The sequence below is a fragment of the Marmota marmota genome, unplaced genomic scaffold (assembly GCF_001458135.2).
Source record: "Marmota marmota marmota unplaced genomic scaffold, marMar, whole genome shotgun sequence".
Classification (NCBI taxonomy): Eukaryota; Metazoa; Chordata; class Mammalia; order Rodentia; family Sciuridae; genus Marmota; species Marmota marmota.
In genome coordinates, this window is record NW_026000082.1 from 37,853,260 (window position 1) to 37,880,356 (window position 27,097).

The following is a 27,097-nucleotide window of genomic DNA, read 5'->3' on the forward strand; positions in this document are numbered from 1 at the left end:
TTTTGTAAGCAATGAGCTATAATATCTTTAGTTTTTTCTCCAGCATGAAGGGAGCCCATCAAAAATCCGGAAGAAGTATCAACTGTAACATGCAAATATTTTAGTTTTCCAAATTCTAGCAAGTGTGTGACATCCATCTGCCAAATATGGTTAGGTATCAGTCCTCTAGGATTGACTCCAAGATTAATTTGTGGTAAAAAGTTCACACAATTTTGACAGTGTTTTATTATTTGTCTAGTTTGTTCCTTAGTTATTTTAAAACATTTTTGTAAAGTATTAGCATTGACATGGAACCTTTTATGAAAATTTATAGCTTCTTCTAGTGTAGAGAAAATATGTATGTCATGTGTAGTTTTATCTGCTAAATCATTGCCCAAACTAAGGGCTCCAGGCAATCCTGTATGTGCCCTGATATGTCCTATAAAGAATGGATCTTTTCTGTCCCAGATTAGACTTTGTATAGTGGAAAGCAAAGAGAAAACAGTAGAAGAAGGGGAAATCCTACCAGCATCTTCAAGAGATACTATAGCATTAACTACATACTGACTATCAGAAAATAAATTAAATACAGAATCTTTAAACATCACAAAAGCTTGTAAAACTGCATTAAGCTCTACCTTTTGAGCTGATTGTTTGGGTACTAAAAATGTAAAAGTTTGATCAGGGGTAACTACTGCTGCTGTACCATTATTTGACCCATCAGTGAATATATTTGGAGCATTCATGATAGGTGTTTTTCTTGTCATTTTTGGAAAAATTACAGGATGCAATGACCAAAAAGACAATAAAGGATTAGATGGTAAGTGGTTATCAAATGAAACATTAGATTTGCACATGATTATTGCCCAAGTATTTAACTCATTAGCTAACTCATCAATTTGATCCATAGTATATGGAGTAATAATTTTATTGGGAGAGATTCCAAACACTCCCTTTGCTGCTTTTATTCCTTTGAGTATTAATTGTCCTACAGCCTCAGGATACCTAGTAAGAATAGTGTCAGGAGAATAAGATGAATGTGTCCATAATAATGGACCTTCTTGCCAAAATACTCCTGTAGAAATATTTTTTGTTGGTAGTACAATTAAATTTTCCAATTAGTTATTTAGGAGTTCTATTATCGTCAACCATGGTCTGTCCACCAAAAATTCAAATACTAGTAGATCAACTCAAATCACTTAACGACTTTCAAAAGTTATTAGGAGACATAAATTGGATAAGGCCTTCTCTAGGCATACCAACAGGAGAGTTGGGACCTTTGTTTGATATCCTAAAAGGTCCATCAGATCCAAATTCACCCCACATGTTAACACCTGAAGCAAGAAAGACATTAAAAATCATTGAAACATATATGGAAAATATGCATTTGGATAGAATTGATATAAGTTTGCCTTTATTATTTATTGCCTTTATGTATTTATTTGCCCCAGCAAACTTCCAGCTGATTGGCTCCTCTGCGATGATGCTCATTGGGCTGTTTCCCCGCCCTTTCAGACCACGGAGCTGCTCATTGGGGGACTCTTGGCTGTGGCTTTCAACACCTGTGTCTAAAATAGGTTCCAAATTTGCTTCCCATGTCCATTTGAAGGTATATCAGTATGTTTTAGAGGGCCTTCATAATGGTGTTCTTTTTCTAATTTGAATTTGTTGACTACATTTAAGAGATTTCATATAAAAGTAGGGGCTGATCTTCCTTCTTAGACACAATCCTTCTAGGCCCCTGACATTTGCTTACATAACTGGCCTGATCTCTGTGATATTTGTGTTTGCAGCCTTTGACATAAAAGCTAAGTATCTTTCCTAGAATGTAGTACCCTGATTTGAAAAAAATAAAAATAAAAAAAAAATCTAAATGTAGTTTAGCCAGTACAGAATACAATAAAACTGTTATAGTCATTTATTTACCAAACATTTTTTAAGGTTTCTACATTAAAACACTACATTTGTTTAATGTTCAGGACAGTAGAAGGAAGGTAACACAGCCCCTGCTTTCAGAGCTGAAAGCCTAGTACAAGATGACAAATATATAAAGTAAATATCATGGGTACAGTGATGGAAGTATTTACAAAATTTAGGATAGTGCATTTCGGCGGGTGGCACAGTTTGAAGGGGCTTGAGAAAAGGTGTTCACCATCAGAATGGCACAGTGAAGGCTCAATATGTTGGGGAGAAGGGAGATGAGGAAATTCTAAGTGTTCCTCAAACATTACGACCTTAGCCTCTGCATTTGCTCCAAGATTTCAAGAGCCTCAAATCAACCTCTCAGACCTTATCAGTTATTTACTTTCCCCTCCTCTTGTGCCTCTCATGTCAGCCAGGCTGACTTACTTTAAGTTCCCCAAATACATTATCCTCCCACCTTCCTTCAAATAAACATTTATTTATTTTAATACCCCCGTGTACTGGATACTATTCAGGTGCTGGTGATACAACAGCACAAATAAGTACAACCTCAAAAGACCACATTCCTTACCTCACAGATCTTACATTCTGGTTAAAAAAAAAAAAAAGCAGGCAATAAACAAATTCACAAGTAATCAGGTGGTTAAATGTGCTAAGAAGAAAAACAAGTAAAATGTGTAATCTTAGAGTTGTCCAAAGTTGGAATGAGTTGTCCTGGGGGGAAGTGAATGTCCTTCCTGTCATTAGAAGTGTTTGAGCAGGAGTTGAATGACTACTTGCTAGATAACTTCTACACTAAGTGGGAAGTTGAGTCAGATGATCTCTACATCCTTTCCAATCTGAAGAATCTCTGAATGTTAGTTGATACTAATCCTGAAATTTGCATGTCCAAAATACATGAATTTGTGATTTCTGGAAAAAAATCACTGAAGCCTAGAATTAAATAGAAACACTCAAGAAGTAGTAGTGAGATAATGCTTTGATGGCTTTTTTTTTTTTATTTTAAACAACTGCCTTAGGGGTCTGGTCTGACTACTCCCTCCTGATATTTTTTTAAATATTTATTTTTTAGTTAGAGGTGGACACAATATCTTTATCTTATTTTTATGTGGTGCTGGGGATCAAACCCAGTGCCTCACCATGGTAGGCAAGTGCTCTACTTCTGAGCCACAACCCCAGCCTCAATGGCTTAAGGTTTTAAAATGGGTAACTAGGGTATGGTCAAAATGAAGTTATTTAAAAATAACACTGTGATTTTTCCTATAGAGGAGATGGCAAACTCACTCTGGCCTGCAGTCCTCCTACCTGATTTTGTAAATAAAGTTTAATTGAAACACACTGTGTCCGTTCACTTGTATATTCTGTATGACTGCTTCACACTACCATGTCAGAGTTGAGTTGTTGAGATAGAGACCTTAGTCCTAAGTTTGTATACTTATATATCAAACTAAAGAAGTGTCCTTACTCCTGCTTTAAATGATTATTGGGAACAGGAAGTGAATCATGGCAGCTGTGTTGGGAGAAGGGGTAGGGCAGGCTGATTATGTTCTATTTTAGACCTTCCTGAATTGCCAGGACAGGAAGAAGAGCCAGTTTCTAAAATTTTGGATAGGACCACTTAGAACCAAGTTCAAGAAATGGCAGAAATGAGCCCTAAATGAATGATGATTGGCATCTTTCTAGTGTGAATTGGAACTAAGTTAGACACTGGTATGAAAGAATTTGGCATTAAGAGATGAGGCTTTCCTTCCCTTTCTTTACTTTCCTATGATTATCTGAGATTAATACAATTTTCTTCCCAGGTGCCACCTTCCAGTGTGTATATATGATGGTAAAATGTGCTAAACAAACAAAGGTTGGGTAAGAAGGCAGAAAGCAGGGGCTGGGGTAGAGCACTTGCCTTACATGCATGAGGCCCTGGGTTCGATTCTCAGGACCACATAAAATAAATGAATAAATAAAGATTGTGTCCATCTACAACTAAAAAATAATAATAATAAAAAAGAAAGGAGAACATAATTTTAAAAAAAGGCAGGAAGCTGAAGGGTATGTGCTATATTATGTGAGGTGGTCAGGCAAGGCTTCTTTATCATTGCTTTATAATTACCTATTTCTGTCTGATTCCAGAAAGGCAAGGTGGAGGTCTTAATTTTCTCATTCTAGCACTTGGCAAAATGCTGGGTGTAGGGCTGGGGATATAGCACAGTGGGCTGGGATATAGCTCAGTTGGTAGAGTGTTTGCCTCATGTGCACAAAGCTCTAGGTTCAATCCCTAGCACCACAAAAGAGGAAAAAAAGGAAAGAAAGAAAGAAAGAAAAATGCTGGGTGTATCATAGATGTTTCCTAAATATCTACTAAATAATGAATTTTACCAGGGAGTGAGGGAAGAACTAAGAAGAAAGGAGTCTGTCTCTTCCCTTTGTGGATGGTCCGGGAGGCAGAAAAGCCTTTCTTTCTGACTGTGCTTAGGCTCAAAAGGTCAAAGGTTTCTGATTTATTCCTTTGTTTACCTTGGATAGAAAGAATGATTTTAGCAAGTTGTTATTTAGGAAGATTCTGCCTGGTGTGACTTACCTTAGGTATTCATAGGACTTTTCAAAATGAATTTAATAACTATTGCATGGTGTTGCTGTGAGTAGGTTGGATTGATATTGTATTTTCAGGGGAAGGAACTCTGAGGCATAGAGAAGAGCCATGAATATTATATAAGTTTGAGGGCCCCCAAATAACGTTATTGTACAGGCTGAAAAGAATAATAGTAATAATAGTTACTGTTATTGTGACTTATGTACAGTGCATTCTATTAGGCCCTGTATATTCCCAAGGATTGCGATATTGCCATTGTATAGATATGACACTCAGAGAAATAATTTAAGAACATATATAGTAAACAGTGGATCTGGGATTCCTGGACAAACAGATATATGAGTGTATAGAAGCACTCATCTGTTCCTTTATACCCTTTTGTTGTTACTGGTTTGTATAATTAGAATTCCTCAATGTTTTTGTGGTAATAGGTATTGAACCCAGGAGTGCTCTACCACTGAGCCACTGAGCTATGTCTTCAGCCCTTTTTAAATTTTTATTTTGAGATAGGATCTTGCTAAGTTGCCCAGGATGGCCTTTGAACTTTTGATTCTCTTCTTTTAGCCTCCCAAGTAGCTGGGATTATAGGTGTGTGCAACCAAACCTGGTTGAGAATTCCTCATTTTATAAAAATGCTGAAGACTTTGTAGAGAGGTGATTCTGCATAATGGGAAGAATACTGGATATTGAAAGAAGACTACTGAAGTCTTTGGCTATAGAACTCTTTCTTCAATACAGTCATATGTGAGCTACCCAATATGGTAAAAGTCAAAAATCAAATTAGTTGACTTAAGTGAGAGAAAGAGCCTGTGGCTCATCCTGCTTAAACCTTCTCCCCTGCTTTCTTTCCCTCAGTAGTCATCCTGAAAGGGTTCACTGAATCTAGTTTGAAAACTAGTGGACTAAGTGATTTTTAAAATAATAATAATTATTATTATTATTATTTGCAGTTTTGGGGATTGAACCCAGAAATGTTCTACTACTGAGCTGCATCCCCAGACTTTATTATTTTTGGAGACAGGGTTTTGCTAAATTGTTGAAGCTGGCTTCGAATTTGTGATCCTCCTGCCTCAGCCTCCCATGTTGCTAGGGTTACAGGAAGGTGCCACTATGTCTGGCTGCTAAATGATCTTTGTTCTGAAATTGCATTTTGAGGAGTGGAGGAAGACCCAGAAATATTTTCTGCTTTTTTAAAAAAAATTTTAGTTGTAGTTGGAAATAATACCTTTATTTTACTTATTTATTTTTATGTAGTGCTGAGGATTGAACCCAGGGCCTCGCACATGCTAGACGAGTGCTCTACCTCTAAGCTACAACCCCAGCCCTATTTTCTGCTTCTTATCTGTCACATGGTCCAATAACTACAGCTGGACAGTGATTATTGAGAGAGTGGTGTGGTTTTGTTATTTTTGTCCTGTTTCTATAGCATAGATATTTAAGCTAGAAGGGGGTGTTATTTAGATTAAGATAATGTGCAAGTGATGCAGGGTGGAATCTTTCAGAACATTCCCACAGGATCTGATGTTCTATGCTGTCTGTATCCACTCTTGCCGATGGTTTTCTCTTTTGTAATCCATGAGCAGTTCCTTGACATTATTTTTAATATTTTCTGTTAATGGTCAGTGCCAAAGGGCTGATCAACCATTTCTTAATTAGGAATCTCATTCAGCCGTTCAATCCTCAAATTGAAAGCATTTATTATGAGCTAGGGCACTAAGAATACAGTGGTGAATAAGCAGGCAAGCTGGGAAAATAAAATGAATAAATAAAACTTGAATACATTTTGATAAATGCAGTGATGGGATGGATACAGAAGACTAAAAGCAAGAGAGGCCCTGATCCTGGGGCCCCAGAAAGGAGGAGTGCTACAGGAGCTTATCTAAAGTAGGATCTGAAGAAATAAGAAGGCATGAAGCTTACCACCCAGAGATGAGAGAGCACAAGAACAGAGCTGATGCCATTGAAGGCCAGGCTGAAGAGGTGTAGGGCCTGTGCCATTTTGGAGTTGGACTTCATCCTGGGAACAATAAGGACCTTCAAAGAATTTAATGTAGAGTAGCAGTATTCCACTGTGTCTGGCTGCTTAATGATCTTTAGCTACCTATGTAATACCTGCTTTCTCTTCACAGTTCTAGGATTTTCTGTATTTTGCTTTTTCATTTCTTATGTTATGCTGGTTGATTTCCATTACTTAAGAGTCTTGAACAGGATGCGTAGAATTGGCAGTGACCAAATCGGTAAAACTGGACTCTTCTAATTCAGAATTTATAGATGGGACTGTACTAAAATTTAACATTTTCTTCTTTTGAAGAAAGGATTGTCCATGAAAACTCTCTTATAAACTAGTTAAAATAAGATGTGTTGAGGGGAATGTAACAGGAGGAGGATAAACTGGGGGTTTTTTGTTTTGTTTTAGTTTTGAGACAAGTCTTCCTTACTATGTTGTCAGGCTGGTCTGAATTTCTGGACTCAAGTGATCCTCCTGTCTCAGCCTTCTGAGTAGCTAACTGGGATACATGTGTGTACCACTTGGCCTAGCTGGTTTTTTTTTTTTTTTTTTTTTTTTTTTAAATAGCCTTATTAAGATATAATTTGATGGTTTTAGACATATTTAAAGGATATGCTGTTTTAAAGTACTTTTAGACATAAATACCAGTTGTCTTATCATAACAGTTGTGTCAATACAAATCCTTTATCTTTCTACTCATTTAAAATTGGTTTATGGCCCACACTTAGTTTGGTCCCCACCCCTCCACTCTGTGTATAAATTGGTCTGGCTTTTGCTGTGCCACTAGGCAGAAGGCCAAAGGCAAGAGTTTTTGTATGTGGCACTCAAAAGTAGGAGATGTGATTGGAATAAGGGAAAACATTTCTTTATATAAATATGCAAACAAGTTATTCTTCATTTTTGGAAAATGAGGAAGCACATAGACTGGGGGAGGGCAAGAGGTGAGGTGGAGGCAGGAAGGGTGCCCTGTTTGGTATTCCCAAGGCCTCCAGGTCTTGCTGTTTATAAGAGCTGAGGTGGTGCTCCATCTGGTGGCTCTGGGCTTAAAGTGCAGCCAGTAGACACAGACATGTTCTTGAAGGTAGAGAGGATTGGCATTTGGCATTTATTCTTTTATTTGCTTTTCTTTTGTTCTGGGCTTTCTCATTGAATTATTTTTGGAGTAAATTCTTCCCTCAAATGGTAGTGATTTTTCTTCTATGGCTCTTTGTTTCTTCTTTCTTTTCTGCTAGTTTTGAGCCTAATCTTTTTTTTAAAAGAGAGAGAATGAACCTTTTTTGGGGGGGCGGGGGGAAGATGGACACAACACAATGCCTTTATTTTTTTTTAAAAGAGAGAGAGAGAGAGAGTTTTAATATTTATGTTTTAGTTATTGGTGGACACAACATCTTTGTTTGTATGTGGTGCTGAGAATCTAACCCAGGTCCCACCCGTGCTAGGCGAGCGCTCTACTACTGAGCCACAATCCTAGCCCTGAACCTAATCTTATCAGACTATATCATCCAGTACTCTTATTGTTGTGGTCATCGTCTGGGTCACTGCCCCTGATTTCTAATGACTTCATTCTATTTTAATGTCACTGTTTCCAACACCGTTCCTGTTTTAAGTTTTTTTTTAAAAGATTTTTTTTCCCCCTGAGCATCACACATGCCAGGCAAGCACTCTACCTCTGAGCTACACTCTTGGTCCCAGTCCGTAGTGCTTTCAGGTACATGCTGGTGATCCTTGTGACACCTTTGCCTCAATTTTATCTCTCTTCTAGTCACTGTCACTTGACAGAGTTGACCATTCGTTTCTTCGCTAGGTTTCCATGATGCTGTGTACTTTCCCCAGTTTTCTGTCTACTTCACTGACTTTGCTTTGTCTCCTTTGCTAGTTTCTCTACATCTCTATCAGTAAAAATATTGGCCCCCCCCCTGGGGATCAGACCTGTGACTTCTTGTTTTACCTGTATTCAGTCAGTTCCTTGGCAAACTCATCCAGGTCATGGCTTCATAAACCATCCGTTTGTTATTGATGCACAGATTTATTTATTTACTATTTATTTATTTTTGGGGTACCAGGAATTGAACCCAGGGTGCTTAACCACTGAGCCACGTCCCCAGCCCTTTTTATATTTTATTTAGAAACAGAGTCTCACTGAGTTGTGATCCTCTTGCCTCCCAAGCTGCTGGGATTACAAGCGTATGCCACTGTGCGCAGCTGACTCACAGATTTATATCTTCAGTCCATACTGCCCTCCATACTTATATATGCAGTGGCCTCTTTAATGTCTCTGTTTGGATGACTGATACATATCTTAAAACTAATATGTCATGAACTGAACTCTTGATCTTTCTTTTCAGATTGCTCCATTTGTACTGATCCCCATTTGAATCAATGATAGTGCTGTCCTTCCAAATTCAGACCAGCAACCTTGGAGTCACACTTAATTGCTTTCTTTTCTACACACCACATACAATCTAAGAACAAATCTCTTCACGTGGCTAGAATTCTGCCCACTTCCTACTGCCTGTATTGCCAACGTGAGGGTCCAGGCCATAACTGCCTTTTGCCTGGATTACTGCAGTACCCTCCCACTTGGTCTTCCACCCACCCACCCCTTTTTTAGTTGTAGGTGGACCCAATGCCTTTATTTGATTGATTGATTGATTCATTCATTCATTCATCTACGTGGTGCTGAGGATCGAATCCAGTGCCTCACATGTGTGAGGCAGGTGCTCTACCACTGAGCTCTCTTTGCTCCCACTCTTATCCTCTATGGTCTCTTTTTAGCACATCAGTTATACTGATCCTTATCTTTTTTTTTGAGGTCATTAAAATAATTAACACTTAAAGTTTACAATCTTTATATTAGAGTTCACTCTTTTTTAAAAAAAAATATTTTTATAGTAGATGGACACAACACCTTTATTTTTTTTGTTTAGGTGGTGCTGTGGATCGAGCTCAGTGCCTCACACATGCTAGGTGAGTGCTCTACCAACTGAGGTATAACCCCAGCCCTAGAGTTCACTCTTGATGTTGTATATTTTATGGGTTTAGATAAATGTATAATGATACCTATCCATAATTAATATGCAGAGTGTTTCGCTGCCATAAAAATCCTCTATGTTCTACCTGTTCACTCTTTTCATTTCCTCTCTCCTGGCAACCAATGAGCCTTTTACTGTCTCCATAGTTTTGCATTTTCCAGAAAGTCAAATAATTAGAATCATACTAAGATACATTTAAGGTTCCTCTGTTTTTCATGGCTTGATAACTTATTTCCTTTTAGTACTGAATAGTACTTCATTACCTGGATGTACCAGTTTATCCATTTACCCACCAAGGAAGTCTGAGTTGCTTCCAAGTTTTGGTAATTACAAGTAAAGCTACTATAAATACTCACTTGTAGATTTTTGTGTGGATATAAGTTTTCAATTCATTTTGGTAAATAACAAGGTGTCCAACTGCTGGATCAATTATAAGAATGTTTAGTTTTAAGAAACTGACAAATTATCTTCAAAAGTGGATGTACCATTTTGCATTGCCACCAGCAATGAGTGAGTTCCTGTTCCACATCCTCACCAGCATTTGGTGTTGTCATTGTTTTGGATTTTGTCCATTTTGATGGTTATATGTTGGTGTTTTTTAAATTTTTTTTATTTTATTTTATTTTTTTAAGAATTTAACCTTTGGGGCTGGGGTTGTGGCTCAGCGGTAGAGCGCTCGCCTAGCACAGGCAAGGCCCTGGGTTCGATCCTCAGCACCACATAAAAATAAATAAATAAAAAAGGTATTGTGTCCAACTACACTAAAAAATATTAAAAAAAAAGAATTTAACCTTTATTTTATTTGTGTTTGTTATTGTTTATCTGTTTTTATGTGGTGCTGAGGATCGAACCCAGGGCCTTACCATCCTAGGCAAGCACTCTACCACTGAGCTACAACTGCAGCCCAATGTGGTTGTATCTTATATTTTTTAATTTGCAGTTCCAAAATGCTATATGATGCTGATTTTCTCATGCTTATTTGCCATCTATATATCTTCTTTGGCAGGTATCTGTTTGGATCTTTTTCCATTTTTAGAGAGAGAATTTTTTTTTTTAAATATTTATTTTTTAGTTTTTGGCAGACACAACATCTTTGTTTGTATGTGGTGCTGAGGATTGAACCCGGGCCGTACGCAAGCCAGGCGAGCGAGCTACCGCTTGAGCCACATCCCCAGCCTGACTTTTGCCCATTTTTAAATTGTGTTTTCTTTTTATTGAGTTTTAATAGTTCTTTGCCTATTTTGGTTAATAGTCTTTCGTCAGATATCTTTTACAAATGTTTTCTCCCAATCTATGGCTTGTCTTCTCATTCACTTGACAATGTCTTTCGCAGAGCAGAAGATTTGTTTACTTTGAGGAAGTCCTGTTTCATGGATGATACCTTAGTGTCTTTAAAAGTCATCATTATACCCCAGGTCATCTAAGTTTTCTCTGTATTGTTTTCTAGAAATTTATAGTTTTTGCATTTTACATTTAGGTATGCAGTCTATTTTGAGATAACTTTTTGTGGAGGGTGTAAGGCCTATGTCCAGATTTTTTCTTTCTTCCTTTGGCATATGGATGTCCAGTTTCAGTATCATTTATTATAAAAAATTGTATTTGCTTCATTGAATTGCCTTTGTTTTTAAAGATCAATTGATTATATTCATATGGGTCTATTTCTGGACTTTCTATTTTGTTCATTGATCTATCTATCCTTTCTCTTGAATACAGTGTCTTAAATATTATGACTTTATAGTAAGACTTGAATCTGGATAGAATCAGTGTCTGGTTTTGTTCCTCTTCAATATTGTATTGACTCTTCTGGGTCTTTTTGGTGTGGGGTTAATTGAACTCAGGGGAACTCAACCACTGAGCCACATCCCCAGCCCTATTTTGTATTTTATTTAGAGACAAGGTCTCACTGAGTTGCTTAGCACCTCACTGTTACTGAGGCTGGCTTTGAACTTGTGATCCTTCTGCCTCAGATTCCTGAGCTGCTGGGATTATAGGCGTGCTCCCCCAGTTCTTCTGGGTCTTTTCCTCTCCATATAAACTTTAGAATCAATTTGTCGATATCTACAAAACAGTTTGTTGGGATTTTGATTGGGATTGTGTTGAATCTATAGATCAAGTTGGAAAGAGTTGATATCTTGACAATATTGACTCTTCCTACCCATGAGTGTGGAATATATCTTAATTTATTTAACTCTTGGGATATTTTTCATTAGTGTTTTGTAGTTTGCCTGACATACAAAATTACATATTGTATTTTTTATTTATACCTAACTATTTCCATTTTGAGTGACTAATATAACTGGTATTTTTTTCAAAATATTTTTTTAGTTGTTGATGGACCTGGACCTTTATTTATATGTGGTGCTGAGAATTGAACCCAGGGCCTAAGTGCTCTACCACTGAGCCACAACCCTAGCTTGGTATTGTTTTTTTTTTTTGCTTGTCACCCAAAGGTTTTATTTTTTAGAGAACAAGTTTTATTTAAAGGATAGAACAGAAACAGGTATTGTGTTTTTAACTTCAAATTCCATTTTTTCATTGCTGGTATATAGGAAAGCAACTGACTTTTATATATTAGCTTTATATCCTGCAACCTTGCTATAATTATTCCAAGGTGGCTTTTTTGGTCAGTTCTTTTGGATTTTCTACATAGAGAAACATGTCAGCTATAAACAGATCATTTTATTTCTTCCTTCCCAGTCAGTATCCCTTTTATTTTATTATTGTATTAGCTAGGTTTCTGGTATAGTATTGAAAGGAATGGTGAGAGAGTACATTCTTGCTTTGTTCCTAATCTTAGCCGGAAAACTTTGAGTTACTTACCTTTAAGTATGATAGCTGGAGCTTTTTTGTAGCTATTCTTTTATCATGCTGAGGAAATTTTCTTCTATTTCTGGATTGCTGAGAGGTTTTTTGTTTGTTTGTTTGTTTGTTTATGATGAGTAGATGTTGGATTTTATTAATGCAATTTCTGCATCTGTTCACAGTGATCATTATTATTATTTTTCTTTAACCTAGTGATGTGATTTACCTTGCATATCTGGGGTAAATCCCAATTGATGGTGGTATATAATAACTCATATATATTGTTGGTTTGATTTACTAATATTTTGTGGAATATCTTGCATCTGTTTGTTTTCTTTTTTTAAATATTTATTTCTTAGTTTTAGGTGAACACAATATTTTTTATTTTTATAGTTTTATTTTATATTTATGTGGTGCTGAGGATCGAACCCAGTGCTTCATGCATGCTAGGTGAGCACTCTACCCCTGAGCCACAACCCCAGCCCCTTTGTTTGTTTTCTTATAATGTCTTCAAGGCTAGGTAATGCTGGCCTCATTCTATGAGTTAGAAATTATTCCTACTACATCTATGTTCTGGAAGAAATTGTAGAAAATTGGGAAAATTTTCTCTTTAAATATATGGTAGTATTCACCAATGAACCCATATTGGCCTGGTGTGCACTGTTTTTGAAAGTTATTAAATAGTGATTCAATTTCTTTGATATAGTCCTATTCAGATTGTCTAATAGAAGGATTGTAATTTTCAATGAATTAGTCCATTTTTTACCTAGGTCATCAAATTTGTGGTCAGAGAGTTGTTTATAAATTTCTTTATTATCCTTTTGATGTCCTTGAGATTTGTTGTGATGAGATCTCATCTCTGTAGTAATGTCTCTTCTTTCATTTCTGATAACAGTAGTTTGTTTTCTCTGTTTGTCAGAGTCGGCTTTTGGTTTCACTGATTTCCCCGCCCCGCTTTACTGATTATTTTCCGTTTTCAGCTTCTGCTCTAATTTCTATTACTTATTTTCTTCTACTTAATTTTGATTATGGATTGATTTAGAGACAGCGGTCTTGTTATATTGCCCAGACTGGCCTTTAAACTCCTGGACAATCCTCTTTTCTGAGCCTCCCAAGTAGGAGACACTATAGGTACATATCATCCACCTGGCTCAATTTTCATTTAATTTGCTCCTTTTCTAGTTTTCTAAGGTGGTAGCTTAGATTATTGATTTTGTATCTTGCTTCCTAATGTAAGCATTTAATGCCATAAAATTCTCTCTAAGCAGTGTGTTTATTGCATCCCACAAATTTTAATAAGTTTTAGTTTTGTTTTCATTTAGTTCAAAATATTTTAAAATTTCTCTTGGGATTTCTCCCTTGAATCATATCTTATTTAGAAGAGAGTTGTTTAATCGCTTAAGTATTTTGGAATTTGCTAGTTGTCTTTCTTTTACTGACTTCCAGTTTAATTCCTTTATGGTCTGAGAGCATATAACATATAAATTCTATTCTTTTGGAGTTGCTAGGGTATGTTTAATGGTCTAGAAGGTAGTCTACTTTGAAATGTTCCATGTGAGCTTAAGAAGAATGTGTCATCCGCTGTTGTTGAATAGTGCCTATCTGCATGCCTATATACCCAGCAGCTTAGGGGAGACCAAGCTAGGAGGATCACAAATTCAAAGCCAGCGTCACCAACTTAGTGAGGCCCAAAGCAACTTAGGGAGACACTATCTCAAAATAAAAAATAAGAGGGACTGGGGATTGTGGCTCAGTGGTTAAGCACCCCTGGGTTCAATCCCCAGTACCAATAAATGGGTGGATGGATGATAGATAGATAATAGATGGACAGATAAACAATGTTTATTATATCCAGTTGACTGATGGTGCTAATGAGTTAAGCTATGTGCTGACTTTGATTTGTATTTCCCTAATGATTAACAATGCTGAGCATCATTTCATGTTTGTTGACCATTTGTTTACTTTGGAGAAATATCTATTATATTGTCCTTTTTAAAAATTGTTTTATTGTTGTTGAGTTGTAGTTTTTTATATATTATGGATATTATGAGATATAGATTAATATCTATTTTTAATATCTAAAATTAATAATAATAATTTTTAATAATATCTAAAATTGTAACTGTCCTTTTCCCAAACAATGAAGAATCCTTAGAGCACTTGAGTTGTGATTCCTGTGTAATTTACAAGTTATTGTTGTCCAGTGTTTTAGTTTCCGCTTTGGTTTTATCCTTAATTTTGATTTTGGATTGATTTAGAGACAGCAGTCTTGTTATTTTTGAAAGTTATTAAATAGTGATTCAATTCAATATATACCACTACCTCCACCATCGATTTTTATTGTTTAACTGAACCAGTGCTCATTTAGGTTAGTTGCTTACCCCTTTTTTCTTGAGTCTCCTGCCTTCCCTTTCTTCCTTTATTTTCTTTTGGTATTTCAAGTCTGAGCTACCTCCTCAGCCCGAGTCTTCTGCCTTTCTTAAGGGATCAGTTTCTGTCTTCTGAATTGCATCCTGAGTAGTTCTTTCAGTGAGGTCTGTTAATAAACTCTCAGGTTTTTATTTTCCTTTTATCTGTTTTGAAAGTGTTTCTAATATCGGAATGTGGGCTATCTTGGTAAAGGTTTCATGTGAGTTTGAGGCGAATGTATCATCTGGTGGTGTTGGATATACTTTATATGCATGTCCCTTACATTCATTTCATTGATAGTGCTAATAAGTTAACTAAGTTAAATTATTCATTCATTTCCTTCCTTCCTCCCTCCCTCCCTTCCTCCCTCCCTTCCTTCCTAGCACCTTGTACGTGCCCCAGCACTCTACCAACTGTGTTTATTAATTTTCATAATTTAGCTGGGTATATGCTTCTAGGTTTACTGTTAATTTGTTTTAGAACTTTAAATGAATCAGTGCCTTTTATCTTTTACTTGCCACCTACTGAAAAGTTTCTACTGAGAACATGTTGTTCAGTTGCTGTTTCTTTATAGATTGTTGCTGTGGTTTGAATGTGTTTCCTCAAAAATTAATTGAAATGTAATCTTCAGTGTAACAGTATTAAGAGGGGGGGCCCTTAAGAGATGATAAGGCCATGAGGCCAAACCCCTCGTGGATGGGATTAGCATCCTTGTAAATGGGCTCAAGAGAGTGAGTTCTCAACCTCTTTTGCCCATCCACCCCTCTTTTTCCCCTTGGCACCATGAGAGGACACAAACATTTAAGGTGCCATTTTTGGAGCAGAGGCCAGGCCCTCCCCTCACAGAACCTGCTTGCACGTTGATCTTGGATCTTCCAGCCTCCAAAACTGTAAGAAGTAAATTTCTGTCCTTTACAATTTAGCCAGTTTGTGTTACAGCAGCACAAACAGACTGAGAATTGTCTTTTTTCACTTGCTGCTTTTAGACTACCTATATGTGGGATTCATATACATTCTATATGTATGTTTATGTGTCTAAGTGCAGATTTAATTTTTTTCCTGTTTAGGACATTGCTTCCCAAATTTGAGGTTCCTTATCTTTCATCAACTCTTGAAAAATCTTAGCTAGTATCTCTAAAAATATTGTTTGTTGCCTGTTCTTTCTGTTTCATCCTTTTGGGCTTCCTGTTAAACTTCCTCATGCTGGTCTCTTTATTTCCCTTGTCATTTAACAATATCTCTCTTTCCATCTTCTTAACTCTGTGCTGCCTTTTGTTATTTAGTCATATCTCTTCTTGACTACTGTTTTCTCTTCATTTGCATTTAATGTGCTTTTAAAAAATTCTAGCTGATCTGTTTGGTTAATTTTCAAGTCTTCTGGTCTTTGTTGATAGCATCTTATCTCTTTCCCCCTTTTAAAAAAGTAACTTTAAACATTGGAATACACTTTTATGGTTTCTAGTCAGTACTCTTATTAATAAATATTTAAAAAATACATAATAGTAACCCACTCATTTTAAATATGAGGAAATGAAATACAAAACTATAGCCATAGCCCACTTTGACTTTCTCCTTCCTCTGTTTCCTTTGAGTTACTGTTTGGTGTGTATCCCCAGTGAGATTTTTTTTTTAAAAAATTATATATATATATATTTAGTTGTAGGTGGACACAGTACCTTTATGAACCCAGTACCTCATGCATGCTAGGCAAGTAAGTGCTCTACCATTGTGGGCAAGCCACAACCCTAGCCCATGAAATTGTTTTTGAAGAAACACTTCCATCCTCACATCTGAGGGTCTGGGGCCTTTCTGTTATAATACCAAAGGGCAAAGTTTGTTGAAACTCCCTGTTGGTTGGTTAGGGCCAAGCCATACCTAAATTCATTTACAAATCTGCCTATACTGTTGGGAGAAGAGATGTTGGTAACAGGTGAGGGAAGATCATGTTAGTACATTGTGAAGTTTGCCATTTATATAGCAATGTGGATAGATTTTTATCATCATCATCATCATTATTTTTAAATTTTTTGTTCTACTTAGTTGGACATGACAGCAGAATGCATTTCAATTCATCGTACAGAAATGAAGTACAACATTTCAATTCTCTGTATAGATTATATTATTTTCAAGTCACAATAGTTCATGAAAGATAACTTTTCTTACAATAATCTCAGGATTGTTTAGTGCCAAGAGCTTTCCATGTATTATCTAAAAATAACACAGTGGAGAGATACAGTAGGCATCATTGTCCTCATTTTACAACTAAGTAAAACTAAAGTTTAGTTTTACTTAATGGCTTATAGAAAGGTAAAGATTTTCTGATACCTACCATGTGTTGGGGCTTCCTTCTGCATCTTTCTGCCATGCTGCCTCTGGTAGCATTCTTCATCAGGGTGAAATCAATATCAACTGTAAAGAACCAGTGTTTTCTTGTAGGTTTATTTAAATTCAGTCATTCAACAAACATAGCACTTGCTATGTTTGACGTAAAAGGATTACAAATGGGAACTCTTTATAGTTTAGAGCTAAAGTGCAGGTTTGAGATTTGCTAACTGACTTGCCTTCTGCTTTCCTTCTATAGACTGATAATGGTTTCCAGCTGCCAAAGAAGATTGTGGATGCCAAGAGAAAGGTAACCATTTCTCATCTCCTCAAGTGGAATTGGATGCCCCTGGGAGCCCACGTTGGCTGGCAGTAGATATGGCTGAATTTACTAGCTACAAGGATACTGCCTCCAGCCGCCATCTGCGGTTCAAGTTACAAAGCTTAAGTCGCCGCCTGGATGAATTGGAAGAAGCCACGAAAAACCTCCAAAAAGCAGAGGATGAGCTCCTGGATCTCCAGGACAAGGTGATTCAAGCAGAAGGCAGCAACTCCAGCATGTTGGCAGAGATTGAAGTGCTGCGCCAACGGGTGCTGAGAATTGAAGGAAAGGATGAGGAAATTAAGAGAGCAGAGGACCTGTGTCATCTGATGAAGGAGAAACTTGAAGAGGAGGAAAACCTCACCAGGGAACTGAAATCCAAGATTGAGCGGCTTCAGAAACGAATGGCTGAGTTGGAGAAGCTAGAGGAGGCCTTTAGCAGGAGCAAGAATGACTGTACCCAGCTTTGTTTGAGTCTAAATGAGGAGAGAAATTTGACCAAGAAAATCTCCTCTGAGCTGGAAATGCTCAGAGTCAAAGTGAAAGAACTGGAGTCTTCTGAGGATCGCCTGGATAAAACTGAGCAGAGTTTAGTGTCAGAGTTAGAAAAGTTGAAATCATTGACTCTGAGCTTTGTAAGTGAGAGAAAATACTTGAATGAAAAGGAGAAGGAAAATGAGAAATTGATAAAAGAGCTCACCCAAAAACTGGAGCAGAACAAGAAAATGAACCGAGAGTATACAAGGAATGCATCTAATCTTCTGGAAAGGAATGACTTACGAATTGAGGATGGCATCCCTTCTACCCTGCCATCCAAAGAGCCAAGAAGGAAGGGCACTCTGGACTATCTCAAGCAGGTGGAGAATGAAACAAGAAACAAAACAGAAAATGAAAAGAACCGAAATCAGGAGGACAACAAAGTCAAGGATCTGAACCAAGAGATTGAGAAACTTAAGACACAGATCAAACATTTTGAATCTTTGGAAGAAGAGCTTAAGAAAATGAGGGCCAAAAATAATGACCTTCAGGATAATTACCAAAGTGAACAAAATAGAAACAAAATCCTAGCCAATCAGTTGGAAGAGATAAAACTACAAATCAAGAAACAGAAAGAGTTAGAAAATGGGGAGGTAGAAGGGGAAGATGCTTTCCTGTCCAGCAAAGGCAGGCATGAGAGGACTAAGCCTAGAGGCCATGGGGGTGAAGCATCTGTGTCCAAGCACACATCTCGAGAGCTGTCTCCTCAGCATAAGCGGGAAAGGCTCCGAAATAGGGAGTTTGTTCTTGGCAATGAAAACTATTCTCTGAACAACAGGCAGGTTTCCTCTCCCACTTTCACCAATAGGAGGGCGGCCAAAGCCTCCAACATGGGGGCAGGTACAGACAGTGGGTCTCAGGAAGCAAAGAGAACTGAAGACCGATTTGCACCTGGATCCTCTCAGAATGAAGGGAAGAAGTCCAGGGAGCAGCCATCAGTGCTTAGCCGCTACCCTCCAGCTGCTCAGGAGCATAGTAAAGTTTGGAAATCATCTCCCAAGCCAGGCACTGACAGTGGACTAAAGGGTAAAGTAGAGAAGACAACAAGAACATTTACTGACTCCACCCATGGATCTGTTCCCAGTGACACACTGGGTAGAGCTGACAAGGCTTCTGATACCCCAGAGGCCCTCTTTGGCAAGAGGGGACAGGTTCCTGGCAGTGGAAATCAAATAACTCTGGCTACAGATTCCAGCTGTTCTAAGACCATTGCACCTTTGACCTCATCTCGAAGATCCTCCTCAGAAGGACTGTCTAAGGGCAAAAAGACTGCCAATGGCCTGGAGGCTGATAACAGCTTCCAAAATTCCAAGGCTCCTATTTTATCAAAGTATCCTTATAGCTCCAAAAGCCAGGAGAACATCCTTCCTGGATTCTCAGCCCCAAATAAAGAAGGAGCTGAGCAGTCCATAGCCGTTGTGATGGAAGATAGCAGCCAACATGAAGCCCTGAGATGTCGGGTCATCAAGTCCAGTGGCAGAGAGAAGCCTGACTCAGATGATGACTTGGACGTAGCATCTCTGGTTACCGCCAAATTGGTAAGCACAACCATCACTCCTGAGCCAGAGCCCAAACTACAGCCTAACTCTAGAGAAAAGGCCAAATCCCGCATGGGACCTAGAAACTCTGTATTTGAGAATGATAAAAATGCTGGGATAGAAAATGAATCTGTGAAACCTATCAGGGCCTCTACCAATGCCATGGAATTCTCAGATGCCAATGGTGCTGGGGTAAAAAACCAAAGGCCCTTTAGCCCCAGAGAGGCCTTGCGGTCTAGAGCTGTCATCAAACCTGTTATCATTGATAAAGATGTGAAAAAAATCATGGGAGGATCTGGAACTGAGGCCGTGATGGAGAAGCAGAAATCCACCTCAAAATCAGGGCCAAACAAAGTGACAAGCAGCATTACTATCTACCCCTCTGACAGCAGCAGCCCTAGAGCCATCCCAGGTGAGGCCCCAAGGGAGAGGCACACGTCCACCAGCAACATCCAGGTGGGGCCCCCAGAGCGCATGGCAGTTAGCAACCATGTCAACCCCCCCTTTGAGCTCTCTATTAATAAACATGACATCACCCTGCAGCTCACAGAAGCTGAAAAAATGGGAGACGGGCCCCTAAGGAATAGGCCAGAAACAGTGGTCTCTCGGAGCAGCATTCTAATCAAGCCATCAGATTCTGTGGAGAGGAATAGCCACGCCCCCCAAGCAGAGACAATCAGGTGGAAAAACCATAGTGCCCCTTCAGAGGTGGGCTCCTCTGACACCAGACACGTTACTGTACGGAACGCCTGGAAGAGTAAGCGAGACTTGAAATCTTTAGAAGACCCCCCAACTCGAGTAGGTAGAAATGTAGAATCTACCAATGCTTACACCCAGAGGTCTTCCACAGACTTCTCAGAACTTGAACAGCCCAGGTCCTACCTTTCTGAGCAGGGCACTAGAAAGGTAGGAAATTCAGGAGATGGCCCAGAGCTGTCCTCCAGAAGGACCCAAAGTAGCCTCACCGTGTCAGAGGTGCTCACCCGTCGGAATCGGGTAGGAGACGCCATCACAGCTGCAGCTTGGAACCACTCATCAGGCATGGTGAGTCCCACGGCTTTCCTTCTCTGCCCTGGTCCTCCTTTACTTTCTCCTTTTCTCTGCCCCTGTTTGTGTAATCCAAGATTTGGGAATTATGTGGCTGGGAAACACTGGTAAAACTGGGTCTCTCTGAGAACTGGTGAAATCAGGTGGGTTTGGCAGAGAGCAGCGTGATTTTCCAACGTTCCCTTTCCAATTTGTCTTCTCCATTTTGCTCTTCAATCATGAAGGCAACACACATAGGAAAACTGGCCTCTGTTCTCTTGCGTTTCAGAGAAGTCTGAGGAGTTCCCAGATCAGTACTTGGAAGCATAAGAAGCAGCTGGAGTTGACAGGGAAGCTCTGGGTGCAAGTCAGAAGCTCTGAGAGCTTTCAGACATGATGGCTTGGTGAACAAGTTCTTGTCCTGCTGCCTCAGACAGTGGGTCTTGCAGGTCACTAGCATATGGGGGAAGAAAGCCAGGGCTTCCCCTAGGTCTACCTTATAAACTTCATATGCAAGTGTCATTCTTTTGTCCTAGACAGCTATCTGGCCCATTATACCTTTCTGAGGGCAGGGTTGGTTTAGCCTGGCTCAGTACAAGATAGATAAATCCAGAACCACCAGCCTTATTTGAGGGTCACAGTGTCAGAACAGTATCTGAAAGAGAGGTCCCCAAGAGTGTCTTTTAGATGTGGAACCTATGATGCTTAGAGACATCTTGCCTAAGATACACATTCCTTCAAATCCCCTTTTATTAGATACAGAAGCTGAGGGTCACAGACACAAAGTGCTCAAGATCACCCAAGTAAGTTACTGCAAGAGCTAAGATTGGAATCGGAAATTGGCATCTCTTAATCCAGCCCTCTTTCCATCCTGCTAACTGTCTTTCTTACTCATACTTTCAAATTCTTTGATTTGCATTTGCTTGGAAAGACAAAGGAGAACATTGAAAAGGCACAATTGCAGCAGAGCAGTGGGGAGAAAGACAGGAGTTTGGGCCCCTGAAACTTTGGACCTGAGAGAGGGAGGTACAGGATGAGGGCCAGACATGGGATATAAACGGGAAGGCATGTGAGTTTTTTTGGTAATTCAAGGTGGGGAGTAAAAAAAAGAGCTATTTAGCCTTTTTGGCACATGCCCTTCTTTAGCCCCCACCCTTACCTCAAAATGGCTTTCACCCCAGAATGCAGCATGAAGCATGCAACTCCAGGACTGCTGACCGCCACTTAGGGGTACCGTGCCCTTGCTCCCATTGTCCTAGGCTCTGTCCTATAAGGCTCCTGGTCAGCTGAGTCCCCCGGTCTACCCCGGTTTTTCCCAACAGCTTGGAGTTCTACTGTATTCTGATTTGTAAGGAATTTTTATACAGGCCTCTCAAACAAAAGCCTGTCTTGGCCGTTACACGTGGCCTGTGTGTCTCTACCAGGTGCGGGGAGGGGGGGTATGTGCCCATTTGGGGTAGGAGGTGAGGGTTTCTTGGTCCTTGCTGTACCATCTTCTGAAGCTCACTTTTTTCATTTATTGGCATAGGAGGAGGGTGAAGACTGCACACTTACTGTCTACCGGCGGCTGCACAACTCCCTGGAGCGGTCTGAATTGCCCGTGAAGCAAGGGCTACCAGAGCCTGGGCGAGTCCGGGCCGAGGAACGATTACGACCAAACAGGCCTTGTGCTGAGGAAAACTGAGCCAGCTGGTGAGGTCTGCTCTGTCTCCTCTGCTGCTGCTTTTTAGCTCTTCCATTTCCTGCCCTGTGAAGACTCCAAGGCCAGTTCTCCAGGCTAGGCACAAGGCTGGGAGACTGGTAGAAAGCTGGGCTGTGGCTCAGGTAATTTTTCCCCATTGGTCAGAGGGAATCAGAGACTACAAACCAGAGTCCCCAGGCCCAGCCTTCCCTGATGCATGAGTCCTTTCTCTTCATTCCTGTCCCTAAGGTAGCTTGGGCCACTCTGGCCCCCAAATGGGAAGATATAGAAACCCCACCACCAAAAATAGTAGCAGAAAGTTCTCCTCTGCTGCTTGTGGGTTGTTTCTGTATCATAGAGCAGCCCCTTCTCCGTGTGGGTAATGAATGCCCTGATTTCTGCCTCCTTACCACGAGGGCCCAAGTACAAGAATGACCAGCTATCAACTTTTTTTTTCTTTCTGGGGGCTTCCATTTTTTTTCCTACTTGGAGTTCCTCAGACTTTGAAAGTCACAGGGGTTCGTGCTGCCTCTGAGCTACCCTTTAAGTTGAAACTTCTCTGACCTGGCCCCCTGGCTGATCAGTTTCTTGGGAACAGAGTATGTAGATACCCATTGGAATGACACATCCCTCCCCCACCCCAGCTCTCTGCTCCCCTTTCCAAAGGCCCCTGGAAGTGCACAAGCCTCATGCATCTCCTTCCCTGGGCACCAGTAATGCTGCTGGCACCACTTGCTCTTTCTTGTGGCTGGAGACCTCAGCTAACTTCATTGTTCCCATCTTGGGAAAATTCCTAGACTGAGCTGGGCCTGACACGGCACACTGCCTTCCAGGACGTGCCCAGCAAGGGGGAAGTCAGGCAGGAAGAAGCAATTTCCCTGTGGTCACTCCACAAGCAATAGCTGCATGGAAGGCACGGACTGAGAATACTCCCTCCTTTTCCTCCTCCATCCCTGTGGAGGAGGCTTTGCACTTTACGGCGCTGATGCATTCCTATGGAAGCGGCCTCTGGTTTCTGCAGGTTGACTATCATTACATGCCTTCATTGGAGGAAAGGTGATTCCTGCCCATCGAGGACCTCAGGTTTATACATTCAAAGTGCAGTAACCTTTCAGGAAGCCACAAAAATACAAATGGATTTGTTTTCTTACACCAATCACATAAGGCAGTTAAAAAGGACTGTACACTCCGGCCCTGCTTTTTCTGTAGCATTCTCAATTTAAAGAAGGGTCCCTTTCAAAAGCTGCTTGTATGAAGCAGACGCTGTTGCCTTCAAACAAGAGAGCATTAGACCAGGAGTCTGGAAAGCTGGTTTTTCTCCATGGCTTTACTTCCTTGCCGTGTGACCTTGGGAGAATCATTGTCCTCCTGAAGCCTGTTTCCCTATTTGTAAAATGAGTTCTTTGAAATGAATGATCTTGTATTCTGAGATCCCCATTTTCACCATCCGGTGTGAGCTGATTTTTACTTCTAGAAGGTATTGTCTACAGGAGTTTCCCTCCTGCCTACAGTCGTCTCTCTGGGCCTTATGCTTTCTAGTTACCCTATATTCAAGTCTCATGGAAGTGAGGGCAGAAAAGTTCCCTATTTCCACATTTCCACCTGCTAAGTGAAGGACTTTGGATGGTGTCAGAGGCTTTGTGTGTCACCAGCTTTGCCTGATGCCAGACAGATGGCTGCCTGTCACGCCAGGTGCTTTCTGTAGCACAAGTCTCCCATTCCTGTTCCTCTCTCTCCGATTTCCTGGTAAGAGGGAAGACTGAGGACTTCCTTGAGAGGACTGAGTGGCCTTCCCTGCCTCAATTCAGCATGGGCCCCAACATTCATCCTGCCCCATGTTTGCACCAGACTAGGCTGTCCTGAGGTGACCTGGGTCACACCTACCTACCTTACTTCCACACTAGTTTTCCAGAGTTTGCCAATCTAAAGGCATTTTCATGTGGCTTGCCTCTCCTCTTCACATCCCATCTCATATGCACTACTTAGGACGCTGTTTTTAAGATCTCTTCCTGCTGCTTCTCCTGGGTCGCTCGCTGGCCAGAAACTTGCTCACTGAAGGATGCAACCCCTTCTTTGCAGCATCCCACCATTCTCCTTAACCAGTTGGCAGCCCTGAGTGTTAAAAGGAAATTGACCTCTGTAGTGGTCAATTGCGGGTACAGACTGGAGCTCTTCTCCACTGATGGAAACAGGAGGGCATCCGACATGCCTAAAAAGATCTCGCCAATAATTTTTGTCTTTGGGTGTTGGAGCCCTGGATTCTGGTGCTGTAGCTCCTGGTGCCAAAGTCTGGATCCTTCCACATTTCAGCAGCACCAACATCTGCTGCTACTCAAAATGCTCTATGGAAAAGGGACAGTTGTAGTGCCCTTTTACTGGGGCTGCCATTTTGAAATCTGAGTGCAATAGGGTTTGATTGTAACAATTATTTCAGGATATTGTATTGTTTCTTTAATCTGCACACTTTCTAAGACCTCTGTAAAATAGATTTTATTTTTAAATGTTCTCAGCATTGCAGAAAGTAGCATTTGTACTAGTGAGTGAAGGCTGAGGCTCATGTCCTTTGGGCTTCAAATGGCTAGCAAGGCTGGCCTCAGATTCCAAAGTAGGAAGGCACATTTCTGAAAAGCAGCCAAGGTGTGACCATTTAGACCAGGACCTCACCATCAGGGGTCCTGGAGGAAGCCTTCAAATAGCGGGGAGACCTGGTAGTTGAATAGTTGTCTGACCAAGCCAAATATTCCCACTGTCCCAGCCAACAAACCCACTTTATGACAAGAATCTTCCACAGCCTGGCTCTAACTTAAAATGTACCAGCAGGTGTATGGTTGTGGGAGGGTTCCTGGCGAAGCTTGAGGAACTTGGCCCCACAGAGCTTCTTGGAGAAAATAAAGCTGGCTACATGCCAGGAGTTGGTTTTTTCTGCTCTGATACTAAAACTACCAGGGAAAGCTACAAGGGTGGTGGCCAGAGAAGCCATGGCAGGGAAATGGTTATAAGTATGGGTGGAAGGGATGTGAGTGGGGCCAACAAGTCCAGTCTGGGTTGCAGACAAGCTTGCACACGGCTCTTCCGCTCTCAAGAGTTTTGGGGTGTGGGAGGGCCTCTAGTGTTCTTGGACTTTGTCCTGGGGCAGTTTTAGTTTTTTAGATTTAATGGGTCAGTGCCAAGTGCTACCACTTCCCAGTAAAGGAGCAGGGCCCCAGAGGCTGGGCCCCTGGCTGCCTTTGTTGGTGTGGGATTCTTTGTTAACTCTGGCAAGATTGCTCTGGAAGAGCTGCTTGTAGGGATTATCTTTTGAATACCCCGAGTGGGGAACAGGGCTCTCCTCAAAGCCTCAACCAAGATCATAGGAAAGGGGCCCTATTTTCCTGCTGCTTCACAGCTCAGAACATGTACTGAACGAACGGAATGTATTTTTAAGAGAATAAAGTCTATTTTTTTGTATTTTAAAGATGGGGGTGGGCTAGAAAGATAGCCCTCAAATAAACTGATACTGCGTTTTAGGCCCCTGTGCTGGGGCACCAGTCTTTAGTCAGTCCACACCTACTTGCTCGAGCAGGGGCTTTGGCTTCACCCCTGCTTCTTGGAGTCTAGGTGTAGTAGCTTCTACATTCCTGCTCCAAGAATGGGACCAAGGGGGCTATAGAACCTGCCGCTGGAAACCAGGGCAAAGCCATGGGCAGTGGCTCAGGGCTCCTTGGGTGCATGTGTAGAGTTGAAGCTCCTGTCTGCATGTATCCTCTGGCTCTCATGCTCTCTGTTGACTCTGCAGCACAGTATGTACCAATAAAGTTCCCTAGTTTCCACATGCGTGGTGTTGAGTGGTCAGTGATGCCAATTTTATTGATGTTGTCTCTTTTCTCTTCATTGGTGCATCCGGTATATTTCACCAGTTAACTGAACAAGAGTTAGAATCAGCTATTTGCTACGTTTTCTTTTCAAATCTGTTGTCACAAAAAGCAGCCTCTCTTCCAACTGCTTGTGTCATAATCAGCCCCATCAGGTTGCAGTGGTGGTGGCAGCACTGGGACTCAAATCAAGTGTGCATCCCAAGCCCAAGCACTTTGTTCCATATGTGCTTCCCATCTTTCCGTCAGTTATTTTAATCTTCGTCAGACCACCAATATAATGTCCTTTCATCTCATTTAGACTAACTGTAAGGAGGAACTGGCCAACACAAGTGAAATCTGATTGCCAGGAGCTACTTCCTGTGCACTGCAATAGCATTTGTTAAAAGCCCCCAAGAAAGGAATGCTCCTGTTCCCTTCTTGTAAAACTGTTTTCATGTGGCAAAGGGCACACTACAGACATGATTAGGAATTGTGAGTTAGATGGGGAGATTATCCCAGATCATGCAGGTGGGCCTTAAGTGTAAACCCAAGAATCCCAACGCAGGGCGACAGGTTTGACTATAGGGGGAAGGCATCCGCACCAACATAGTCAGCCACACGAAGCTGAAAAAGGTGAGGAAACAGCTCTCAGATCCTCCACAGTAAATGCAGCCACACAGACCCACCGTAGACTGGCCATCCCCAAACTGCAAGAAAGTTTGTTGTTTTAAGCCACTAACAGCCAAATCACCCAAGCCTTTGATCTGCTCATGTAATACTTCTCAGATCGACACCATATTTTCAACAGAATTGCAAAGTGAGCAAGCACACTGCCTTCAGAGGGGATCTGAGGGATAAAGGCGGAATGATGGTCGGTCTGTCAAAAACTCAGAGGGCCCAAGTTTTGTGTAAACAGAGTTTTTGACAATGCACCTGAGGTTCCCCTCATATACTGTTGGCACATCACCCCACAGTTCCAGCAGGGACATCAAGCCCCACTGGCCAGAAAGTGCACTGTACCTATGGGCACACCCTGAAACCATTTTTCCCCTTTGTAGGAATATCCTCCTCATTTAAACAGGGAGAACATATACAAGG

The 27,097-nt window shown here is 40.6% G+C and overlaps 2 protein-coding genes across 3 annotated transcripts in view; both read left to right on the forward strand.

The window, feature by feature from the left end:
* Positions 1-17,533, forward strand: part of Htr1d (5-hydroxytryptamine receptor 1D) — a 104,833-nt gene extending 87,300 nt beyond the window's left edge. Inside the window, exon 4 of the mRNA XM_048816101.1 lies at positions 17,322-17,533. The gene's annotated coding sequence lies outside the window, so the exon portion shown is untranslated. The remainder of the gene's footprint in view (positions 1-17,321) is intronic.
* Positions 17,441-25,975, forward strand: Luzp1 (leucine zipper protein 1). 2 transcript variants are annotated; one of them, XM_015485540.2, is made up of 2 exons: positions 17,441-20,503; positions 22,014-25,975. In XM_015485540.2, exons 1-2 carry the CDS (start codon positions 17,441-17,443, stop codon positions 22,167-22,169), a joined length of 3,219 nt encoding a protein of 1,072 aa, XP_015341026.1. In that variant the 3' UTR covers positions 22,170-25,975. The 2 variants fall into 2 exon arrangements, with proteins under 2 accessions (XP_015341026.1, XP_048672055.1); XM_048816098.1 differs by lacking the exon at positions 22,014-25,975 and adding an exon at positions 20,775-21,946.
* Positions 25,976-27,097: the final 1,122 nt, after the last annotated feature.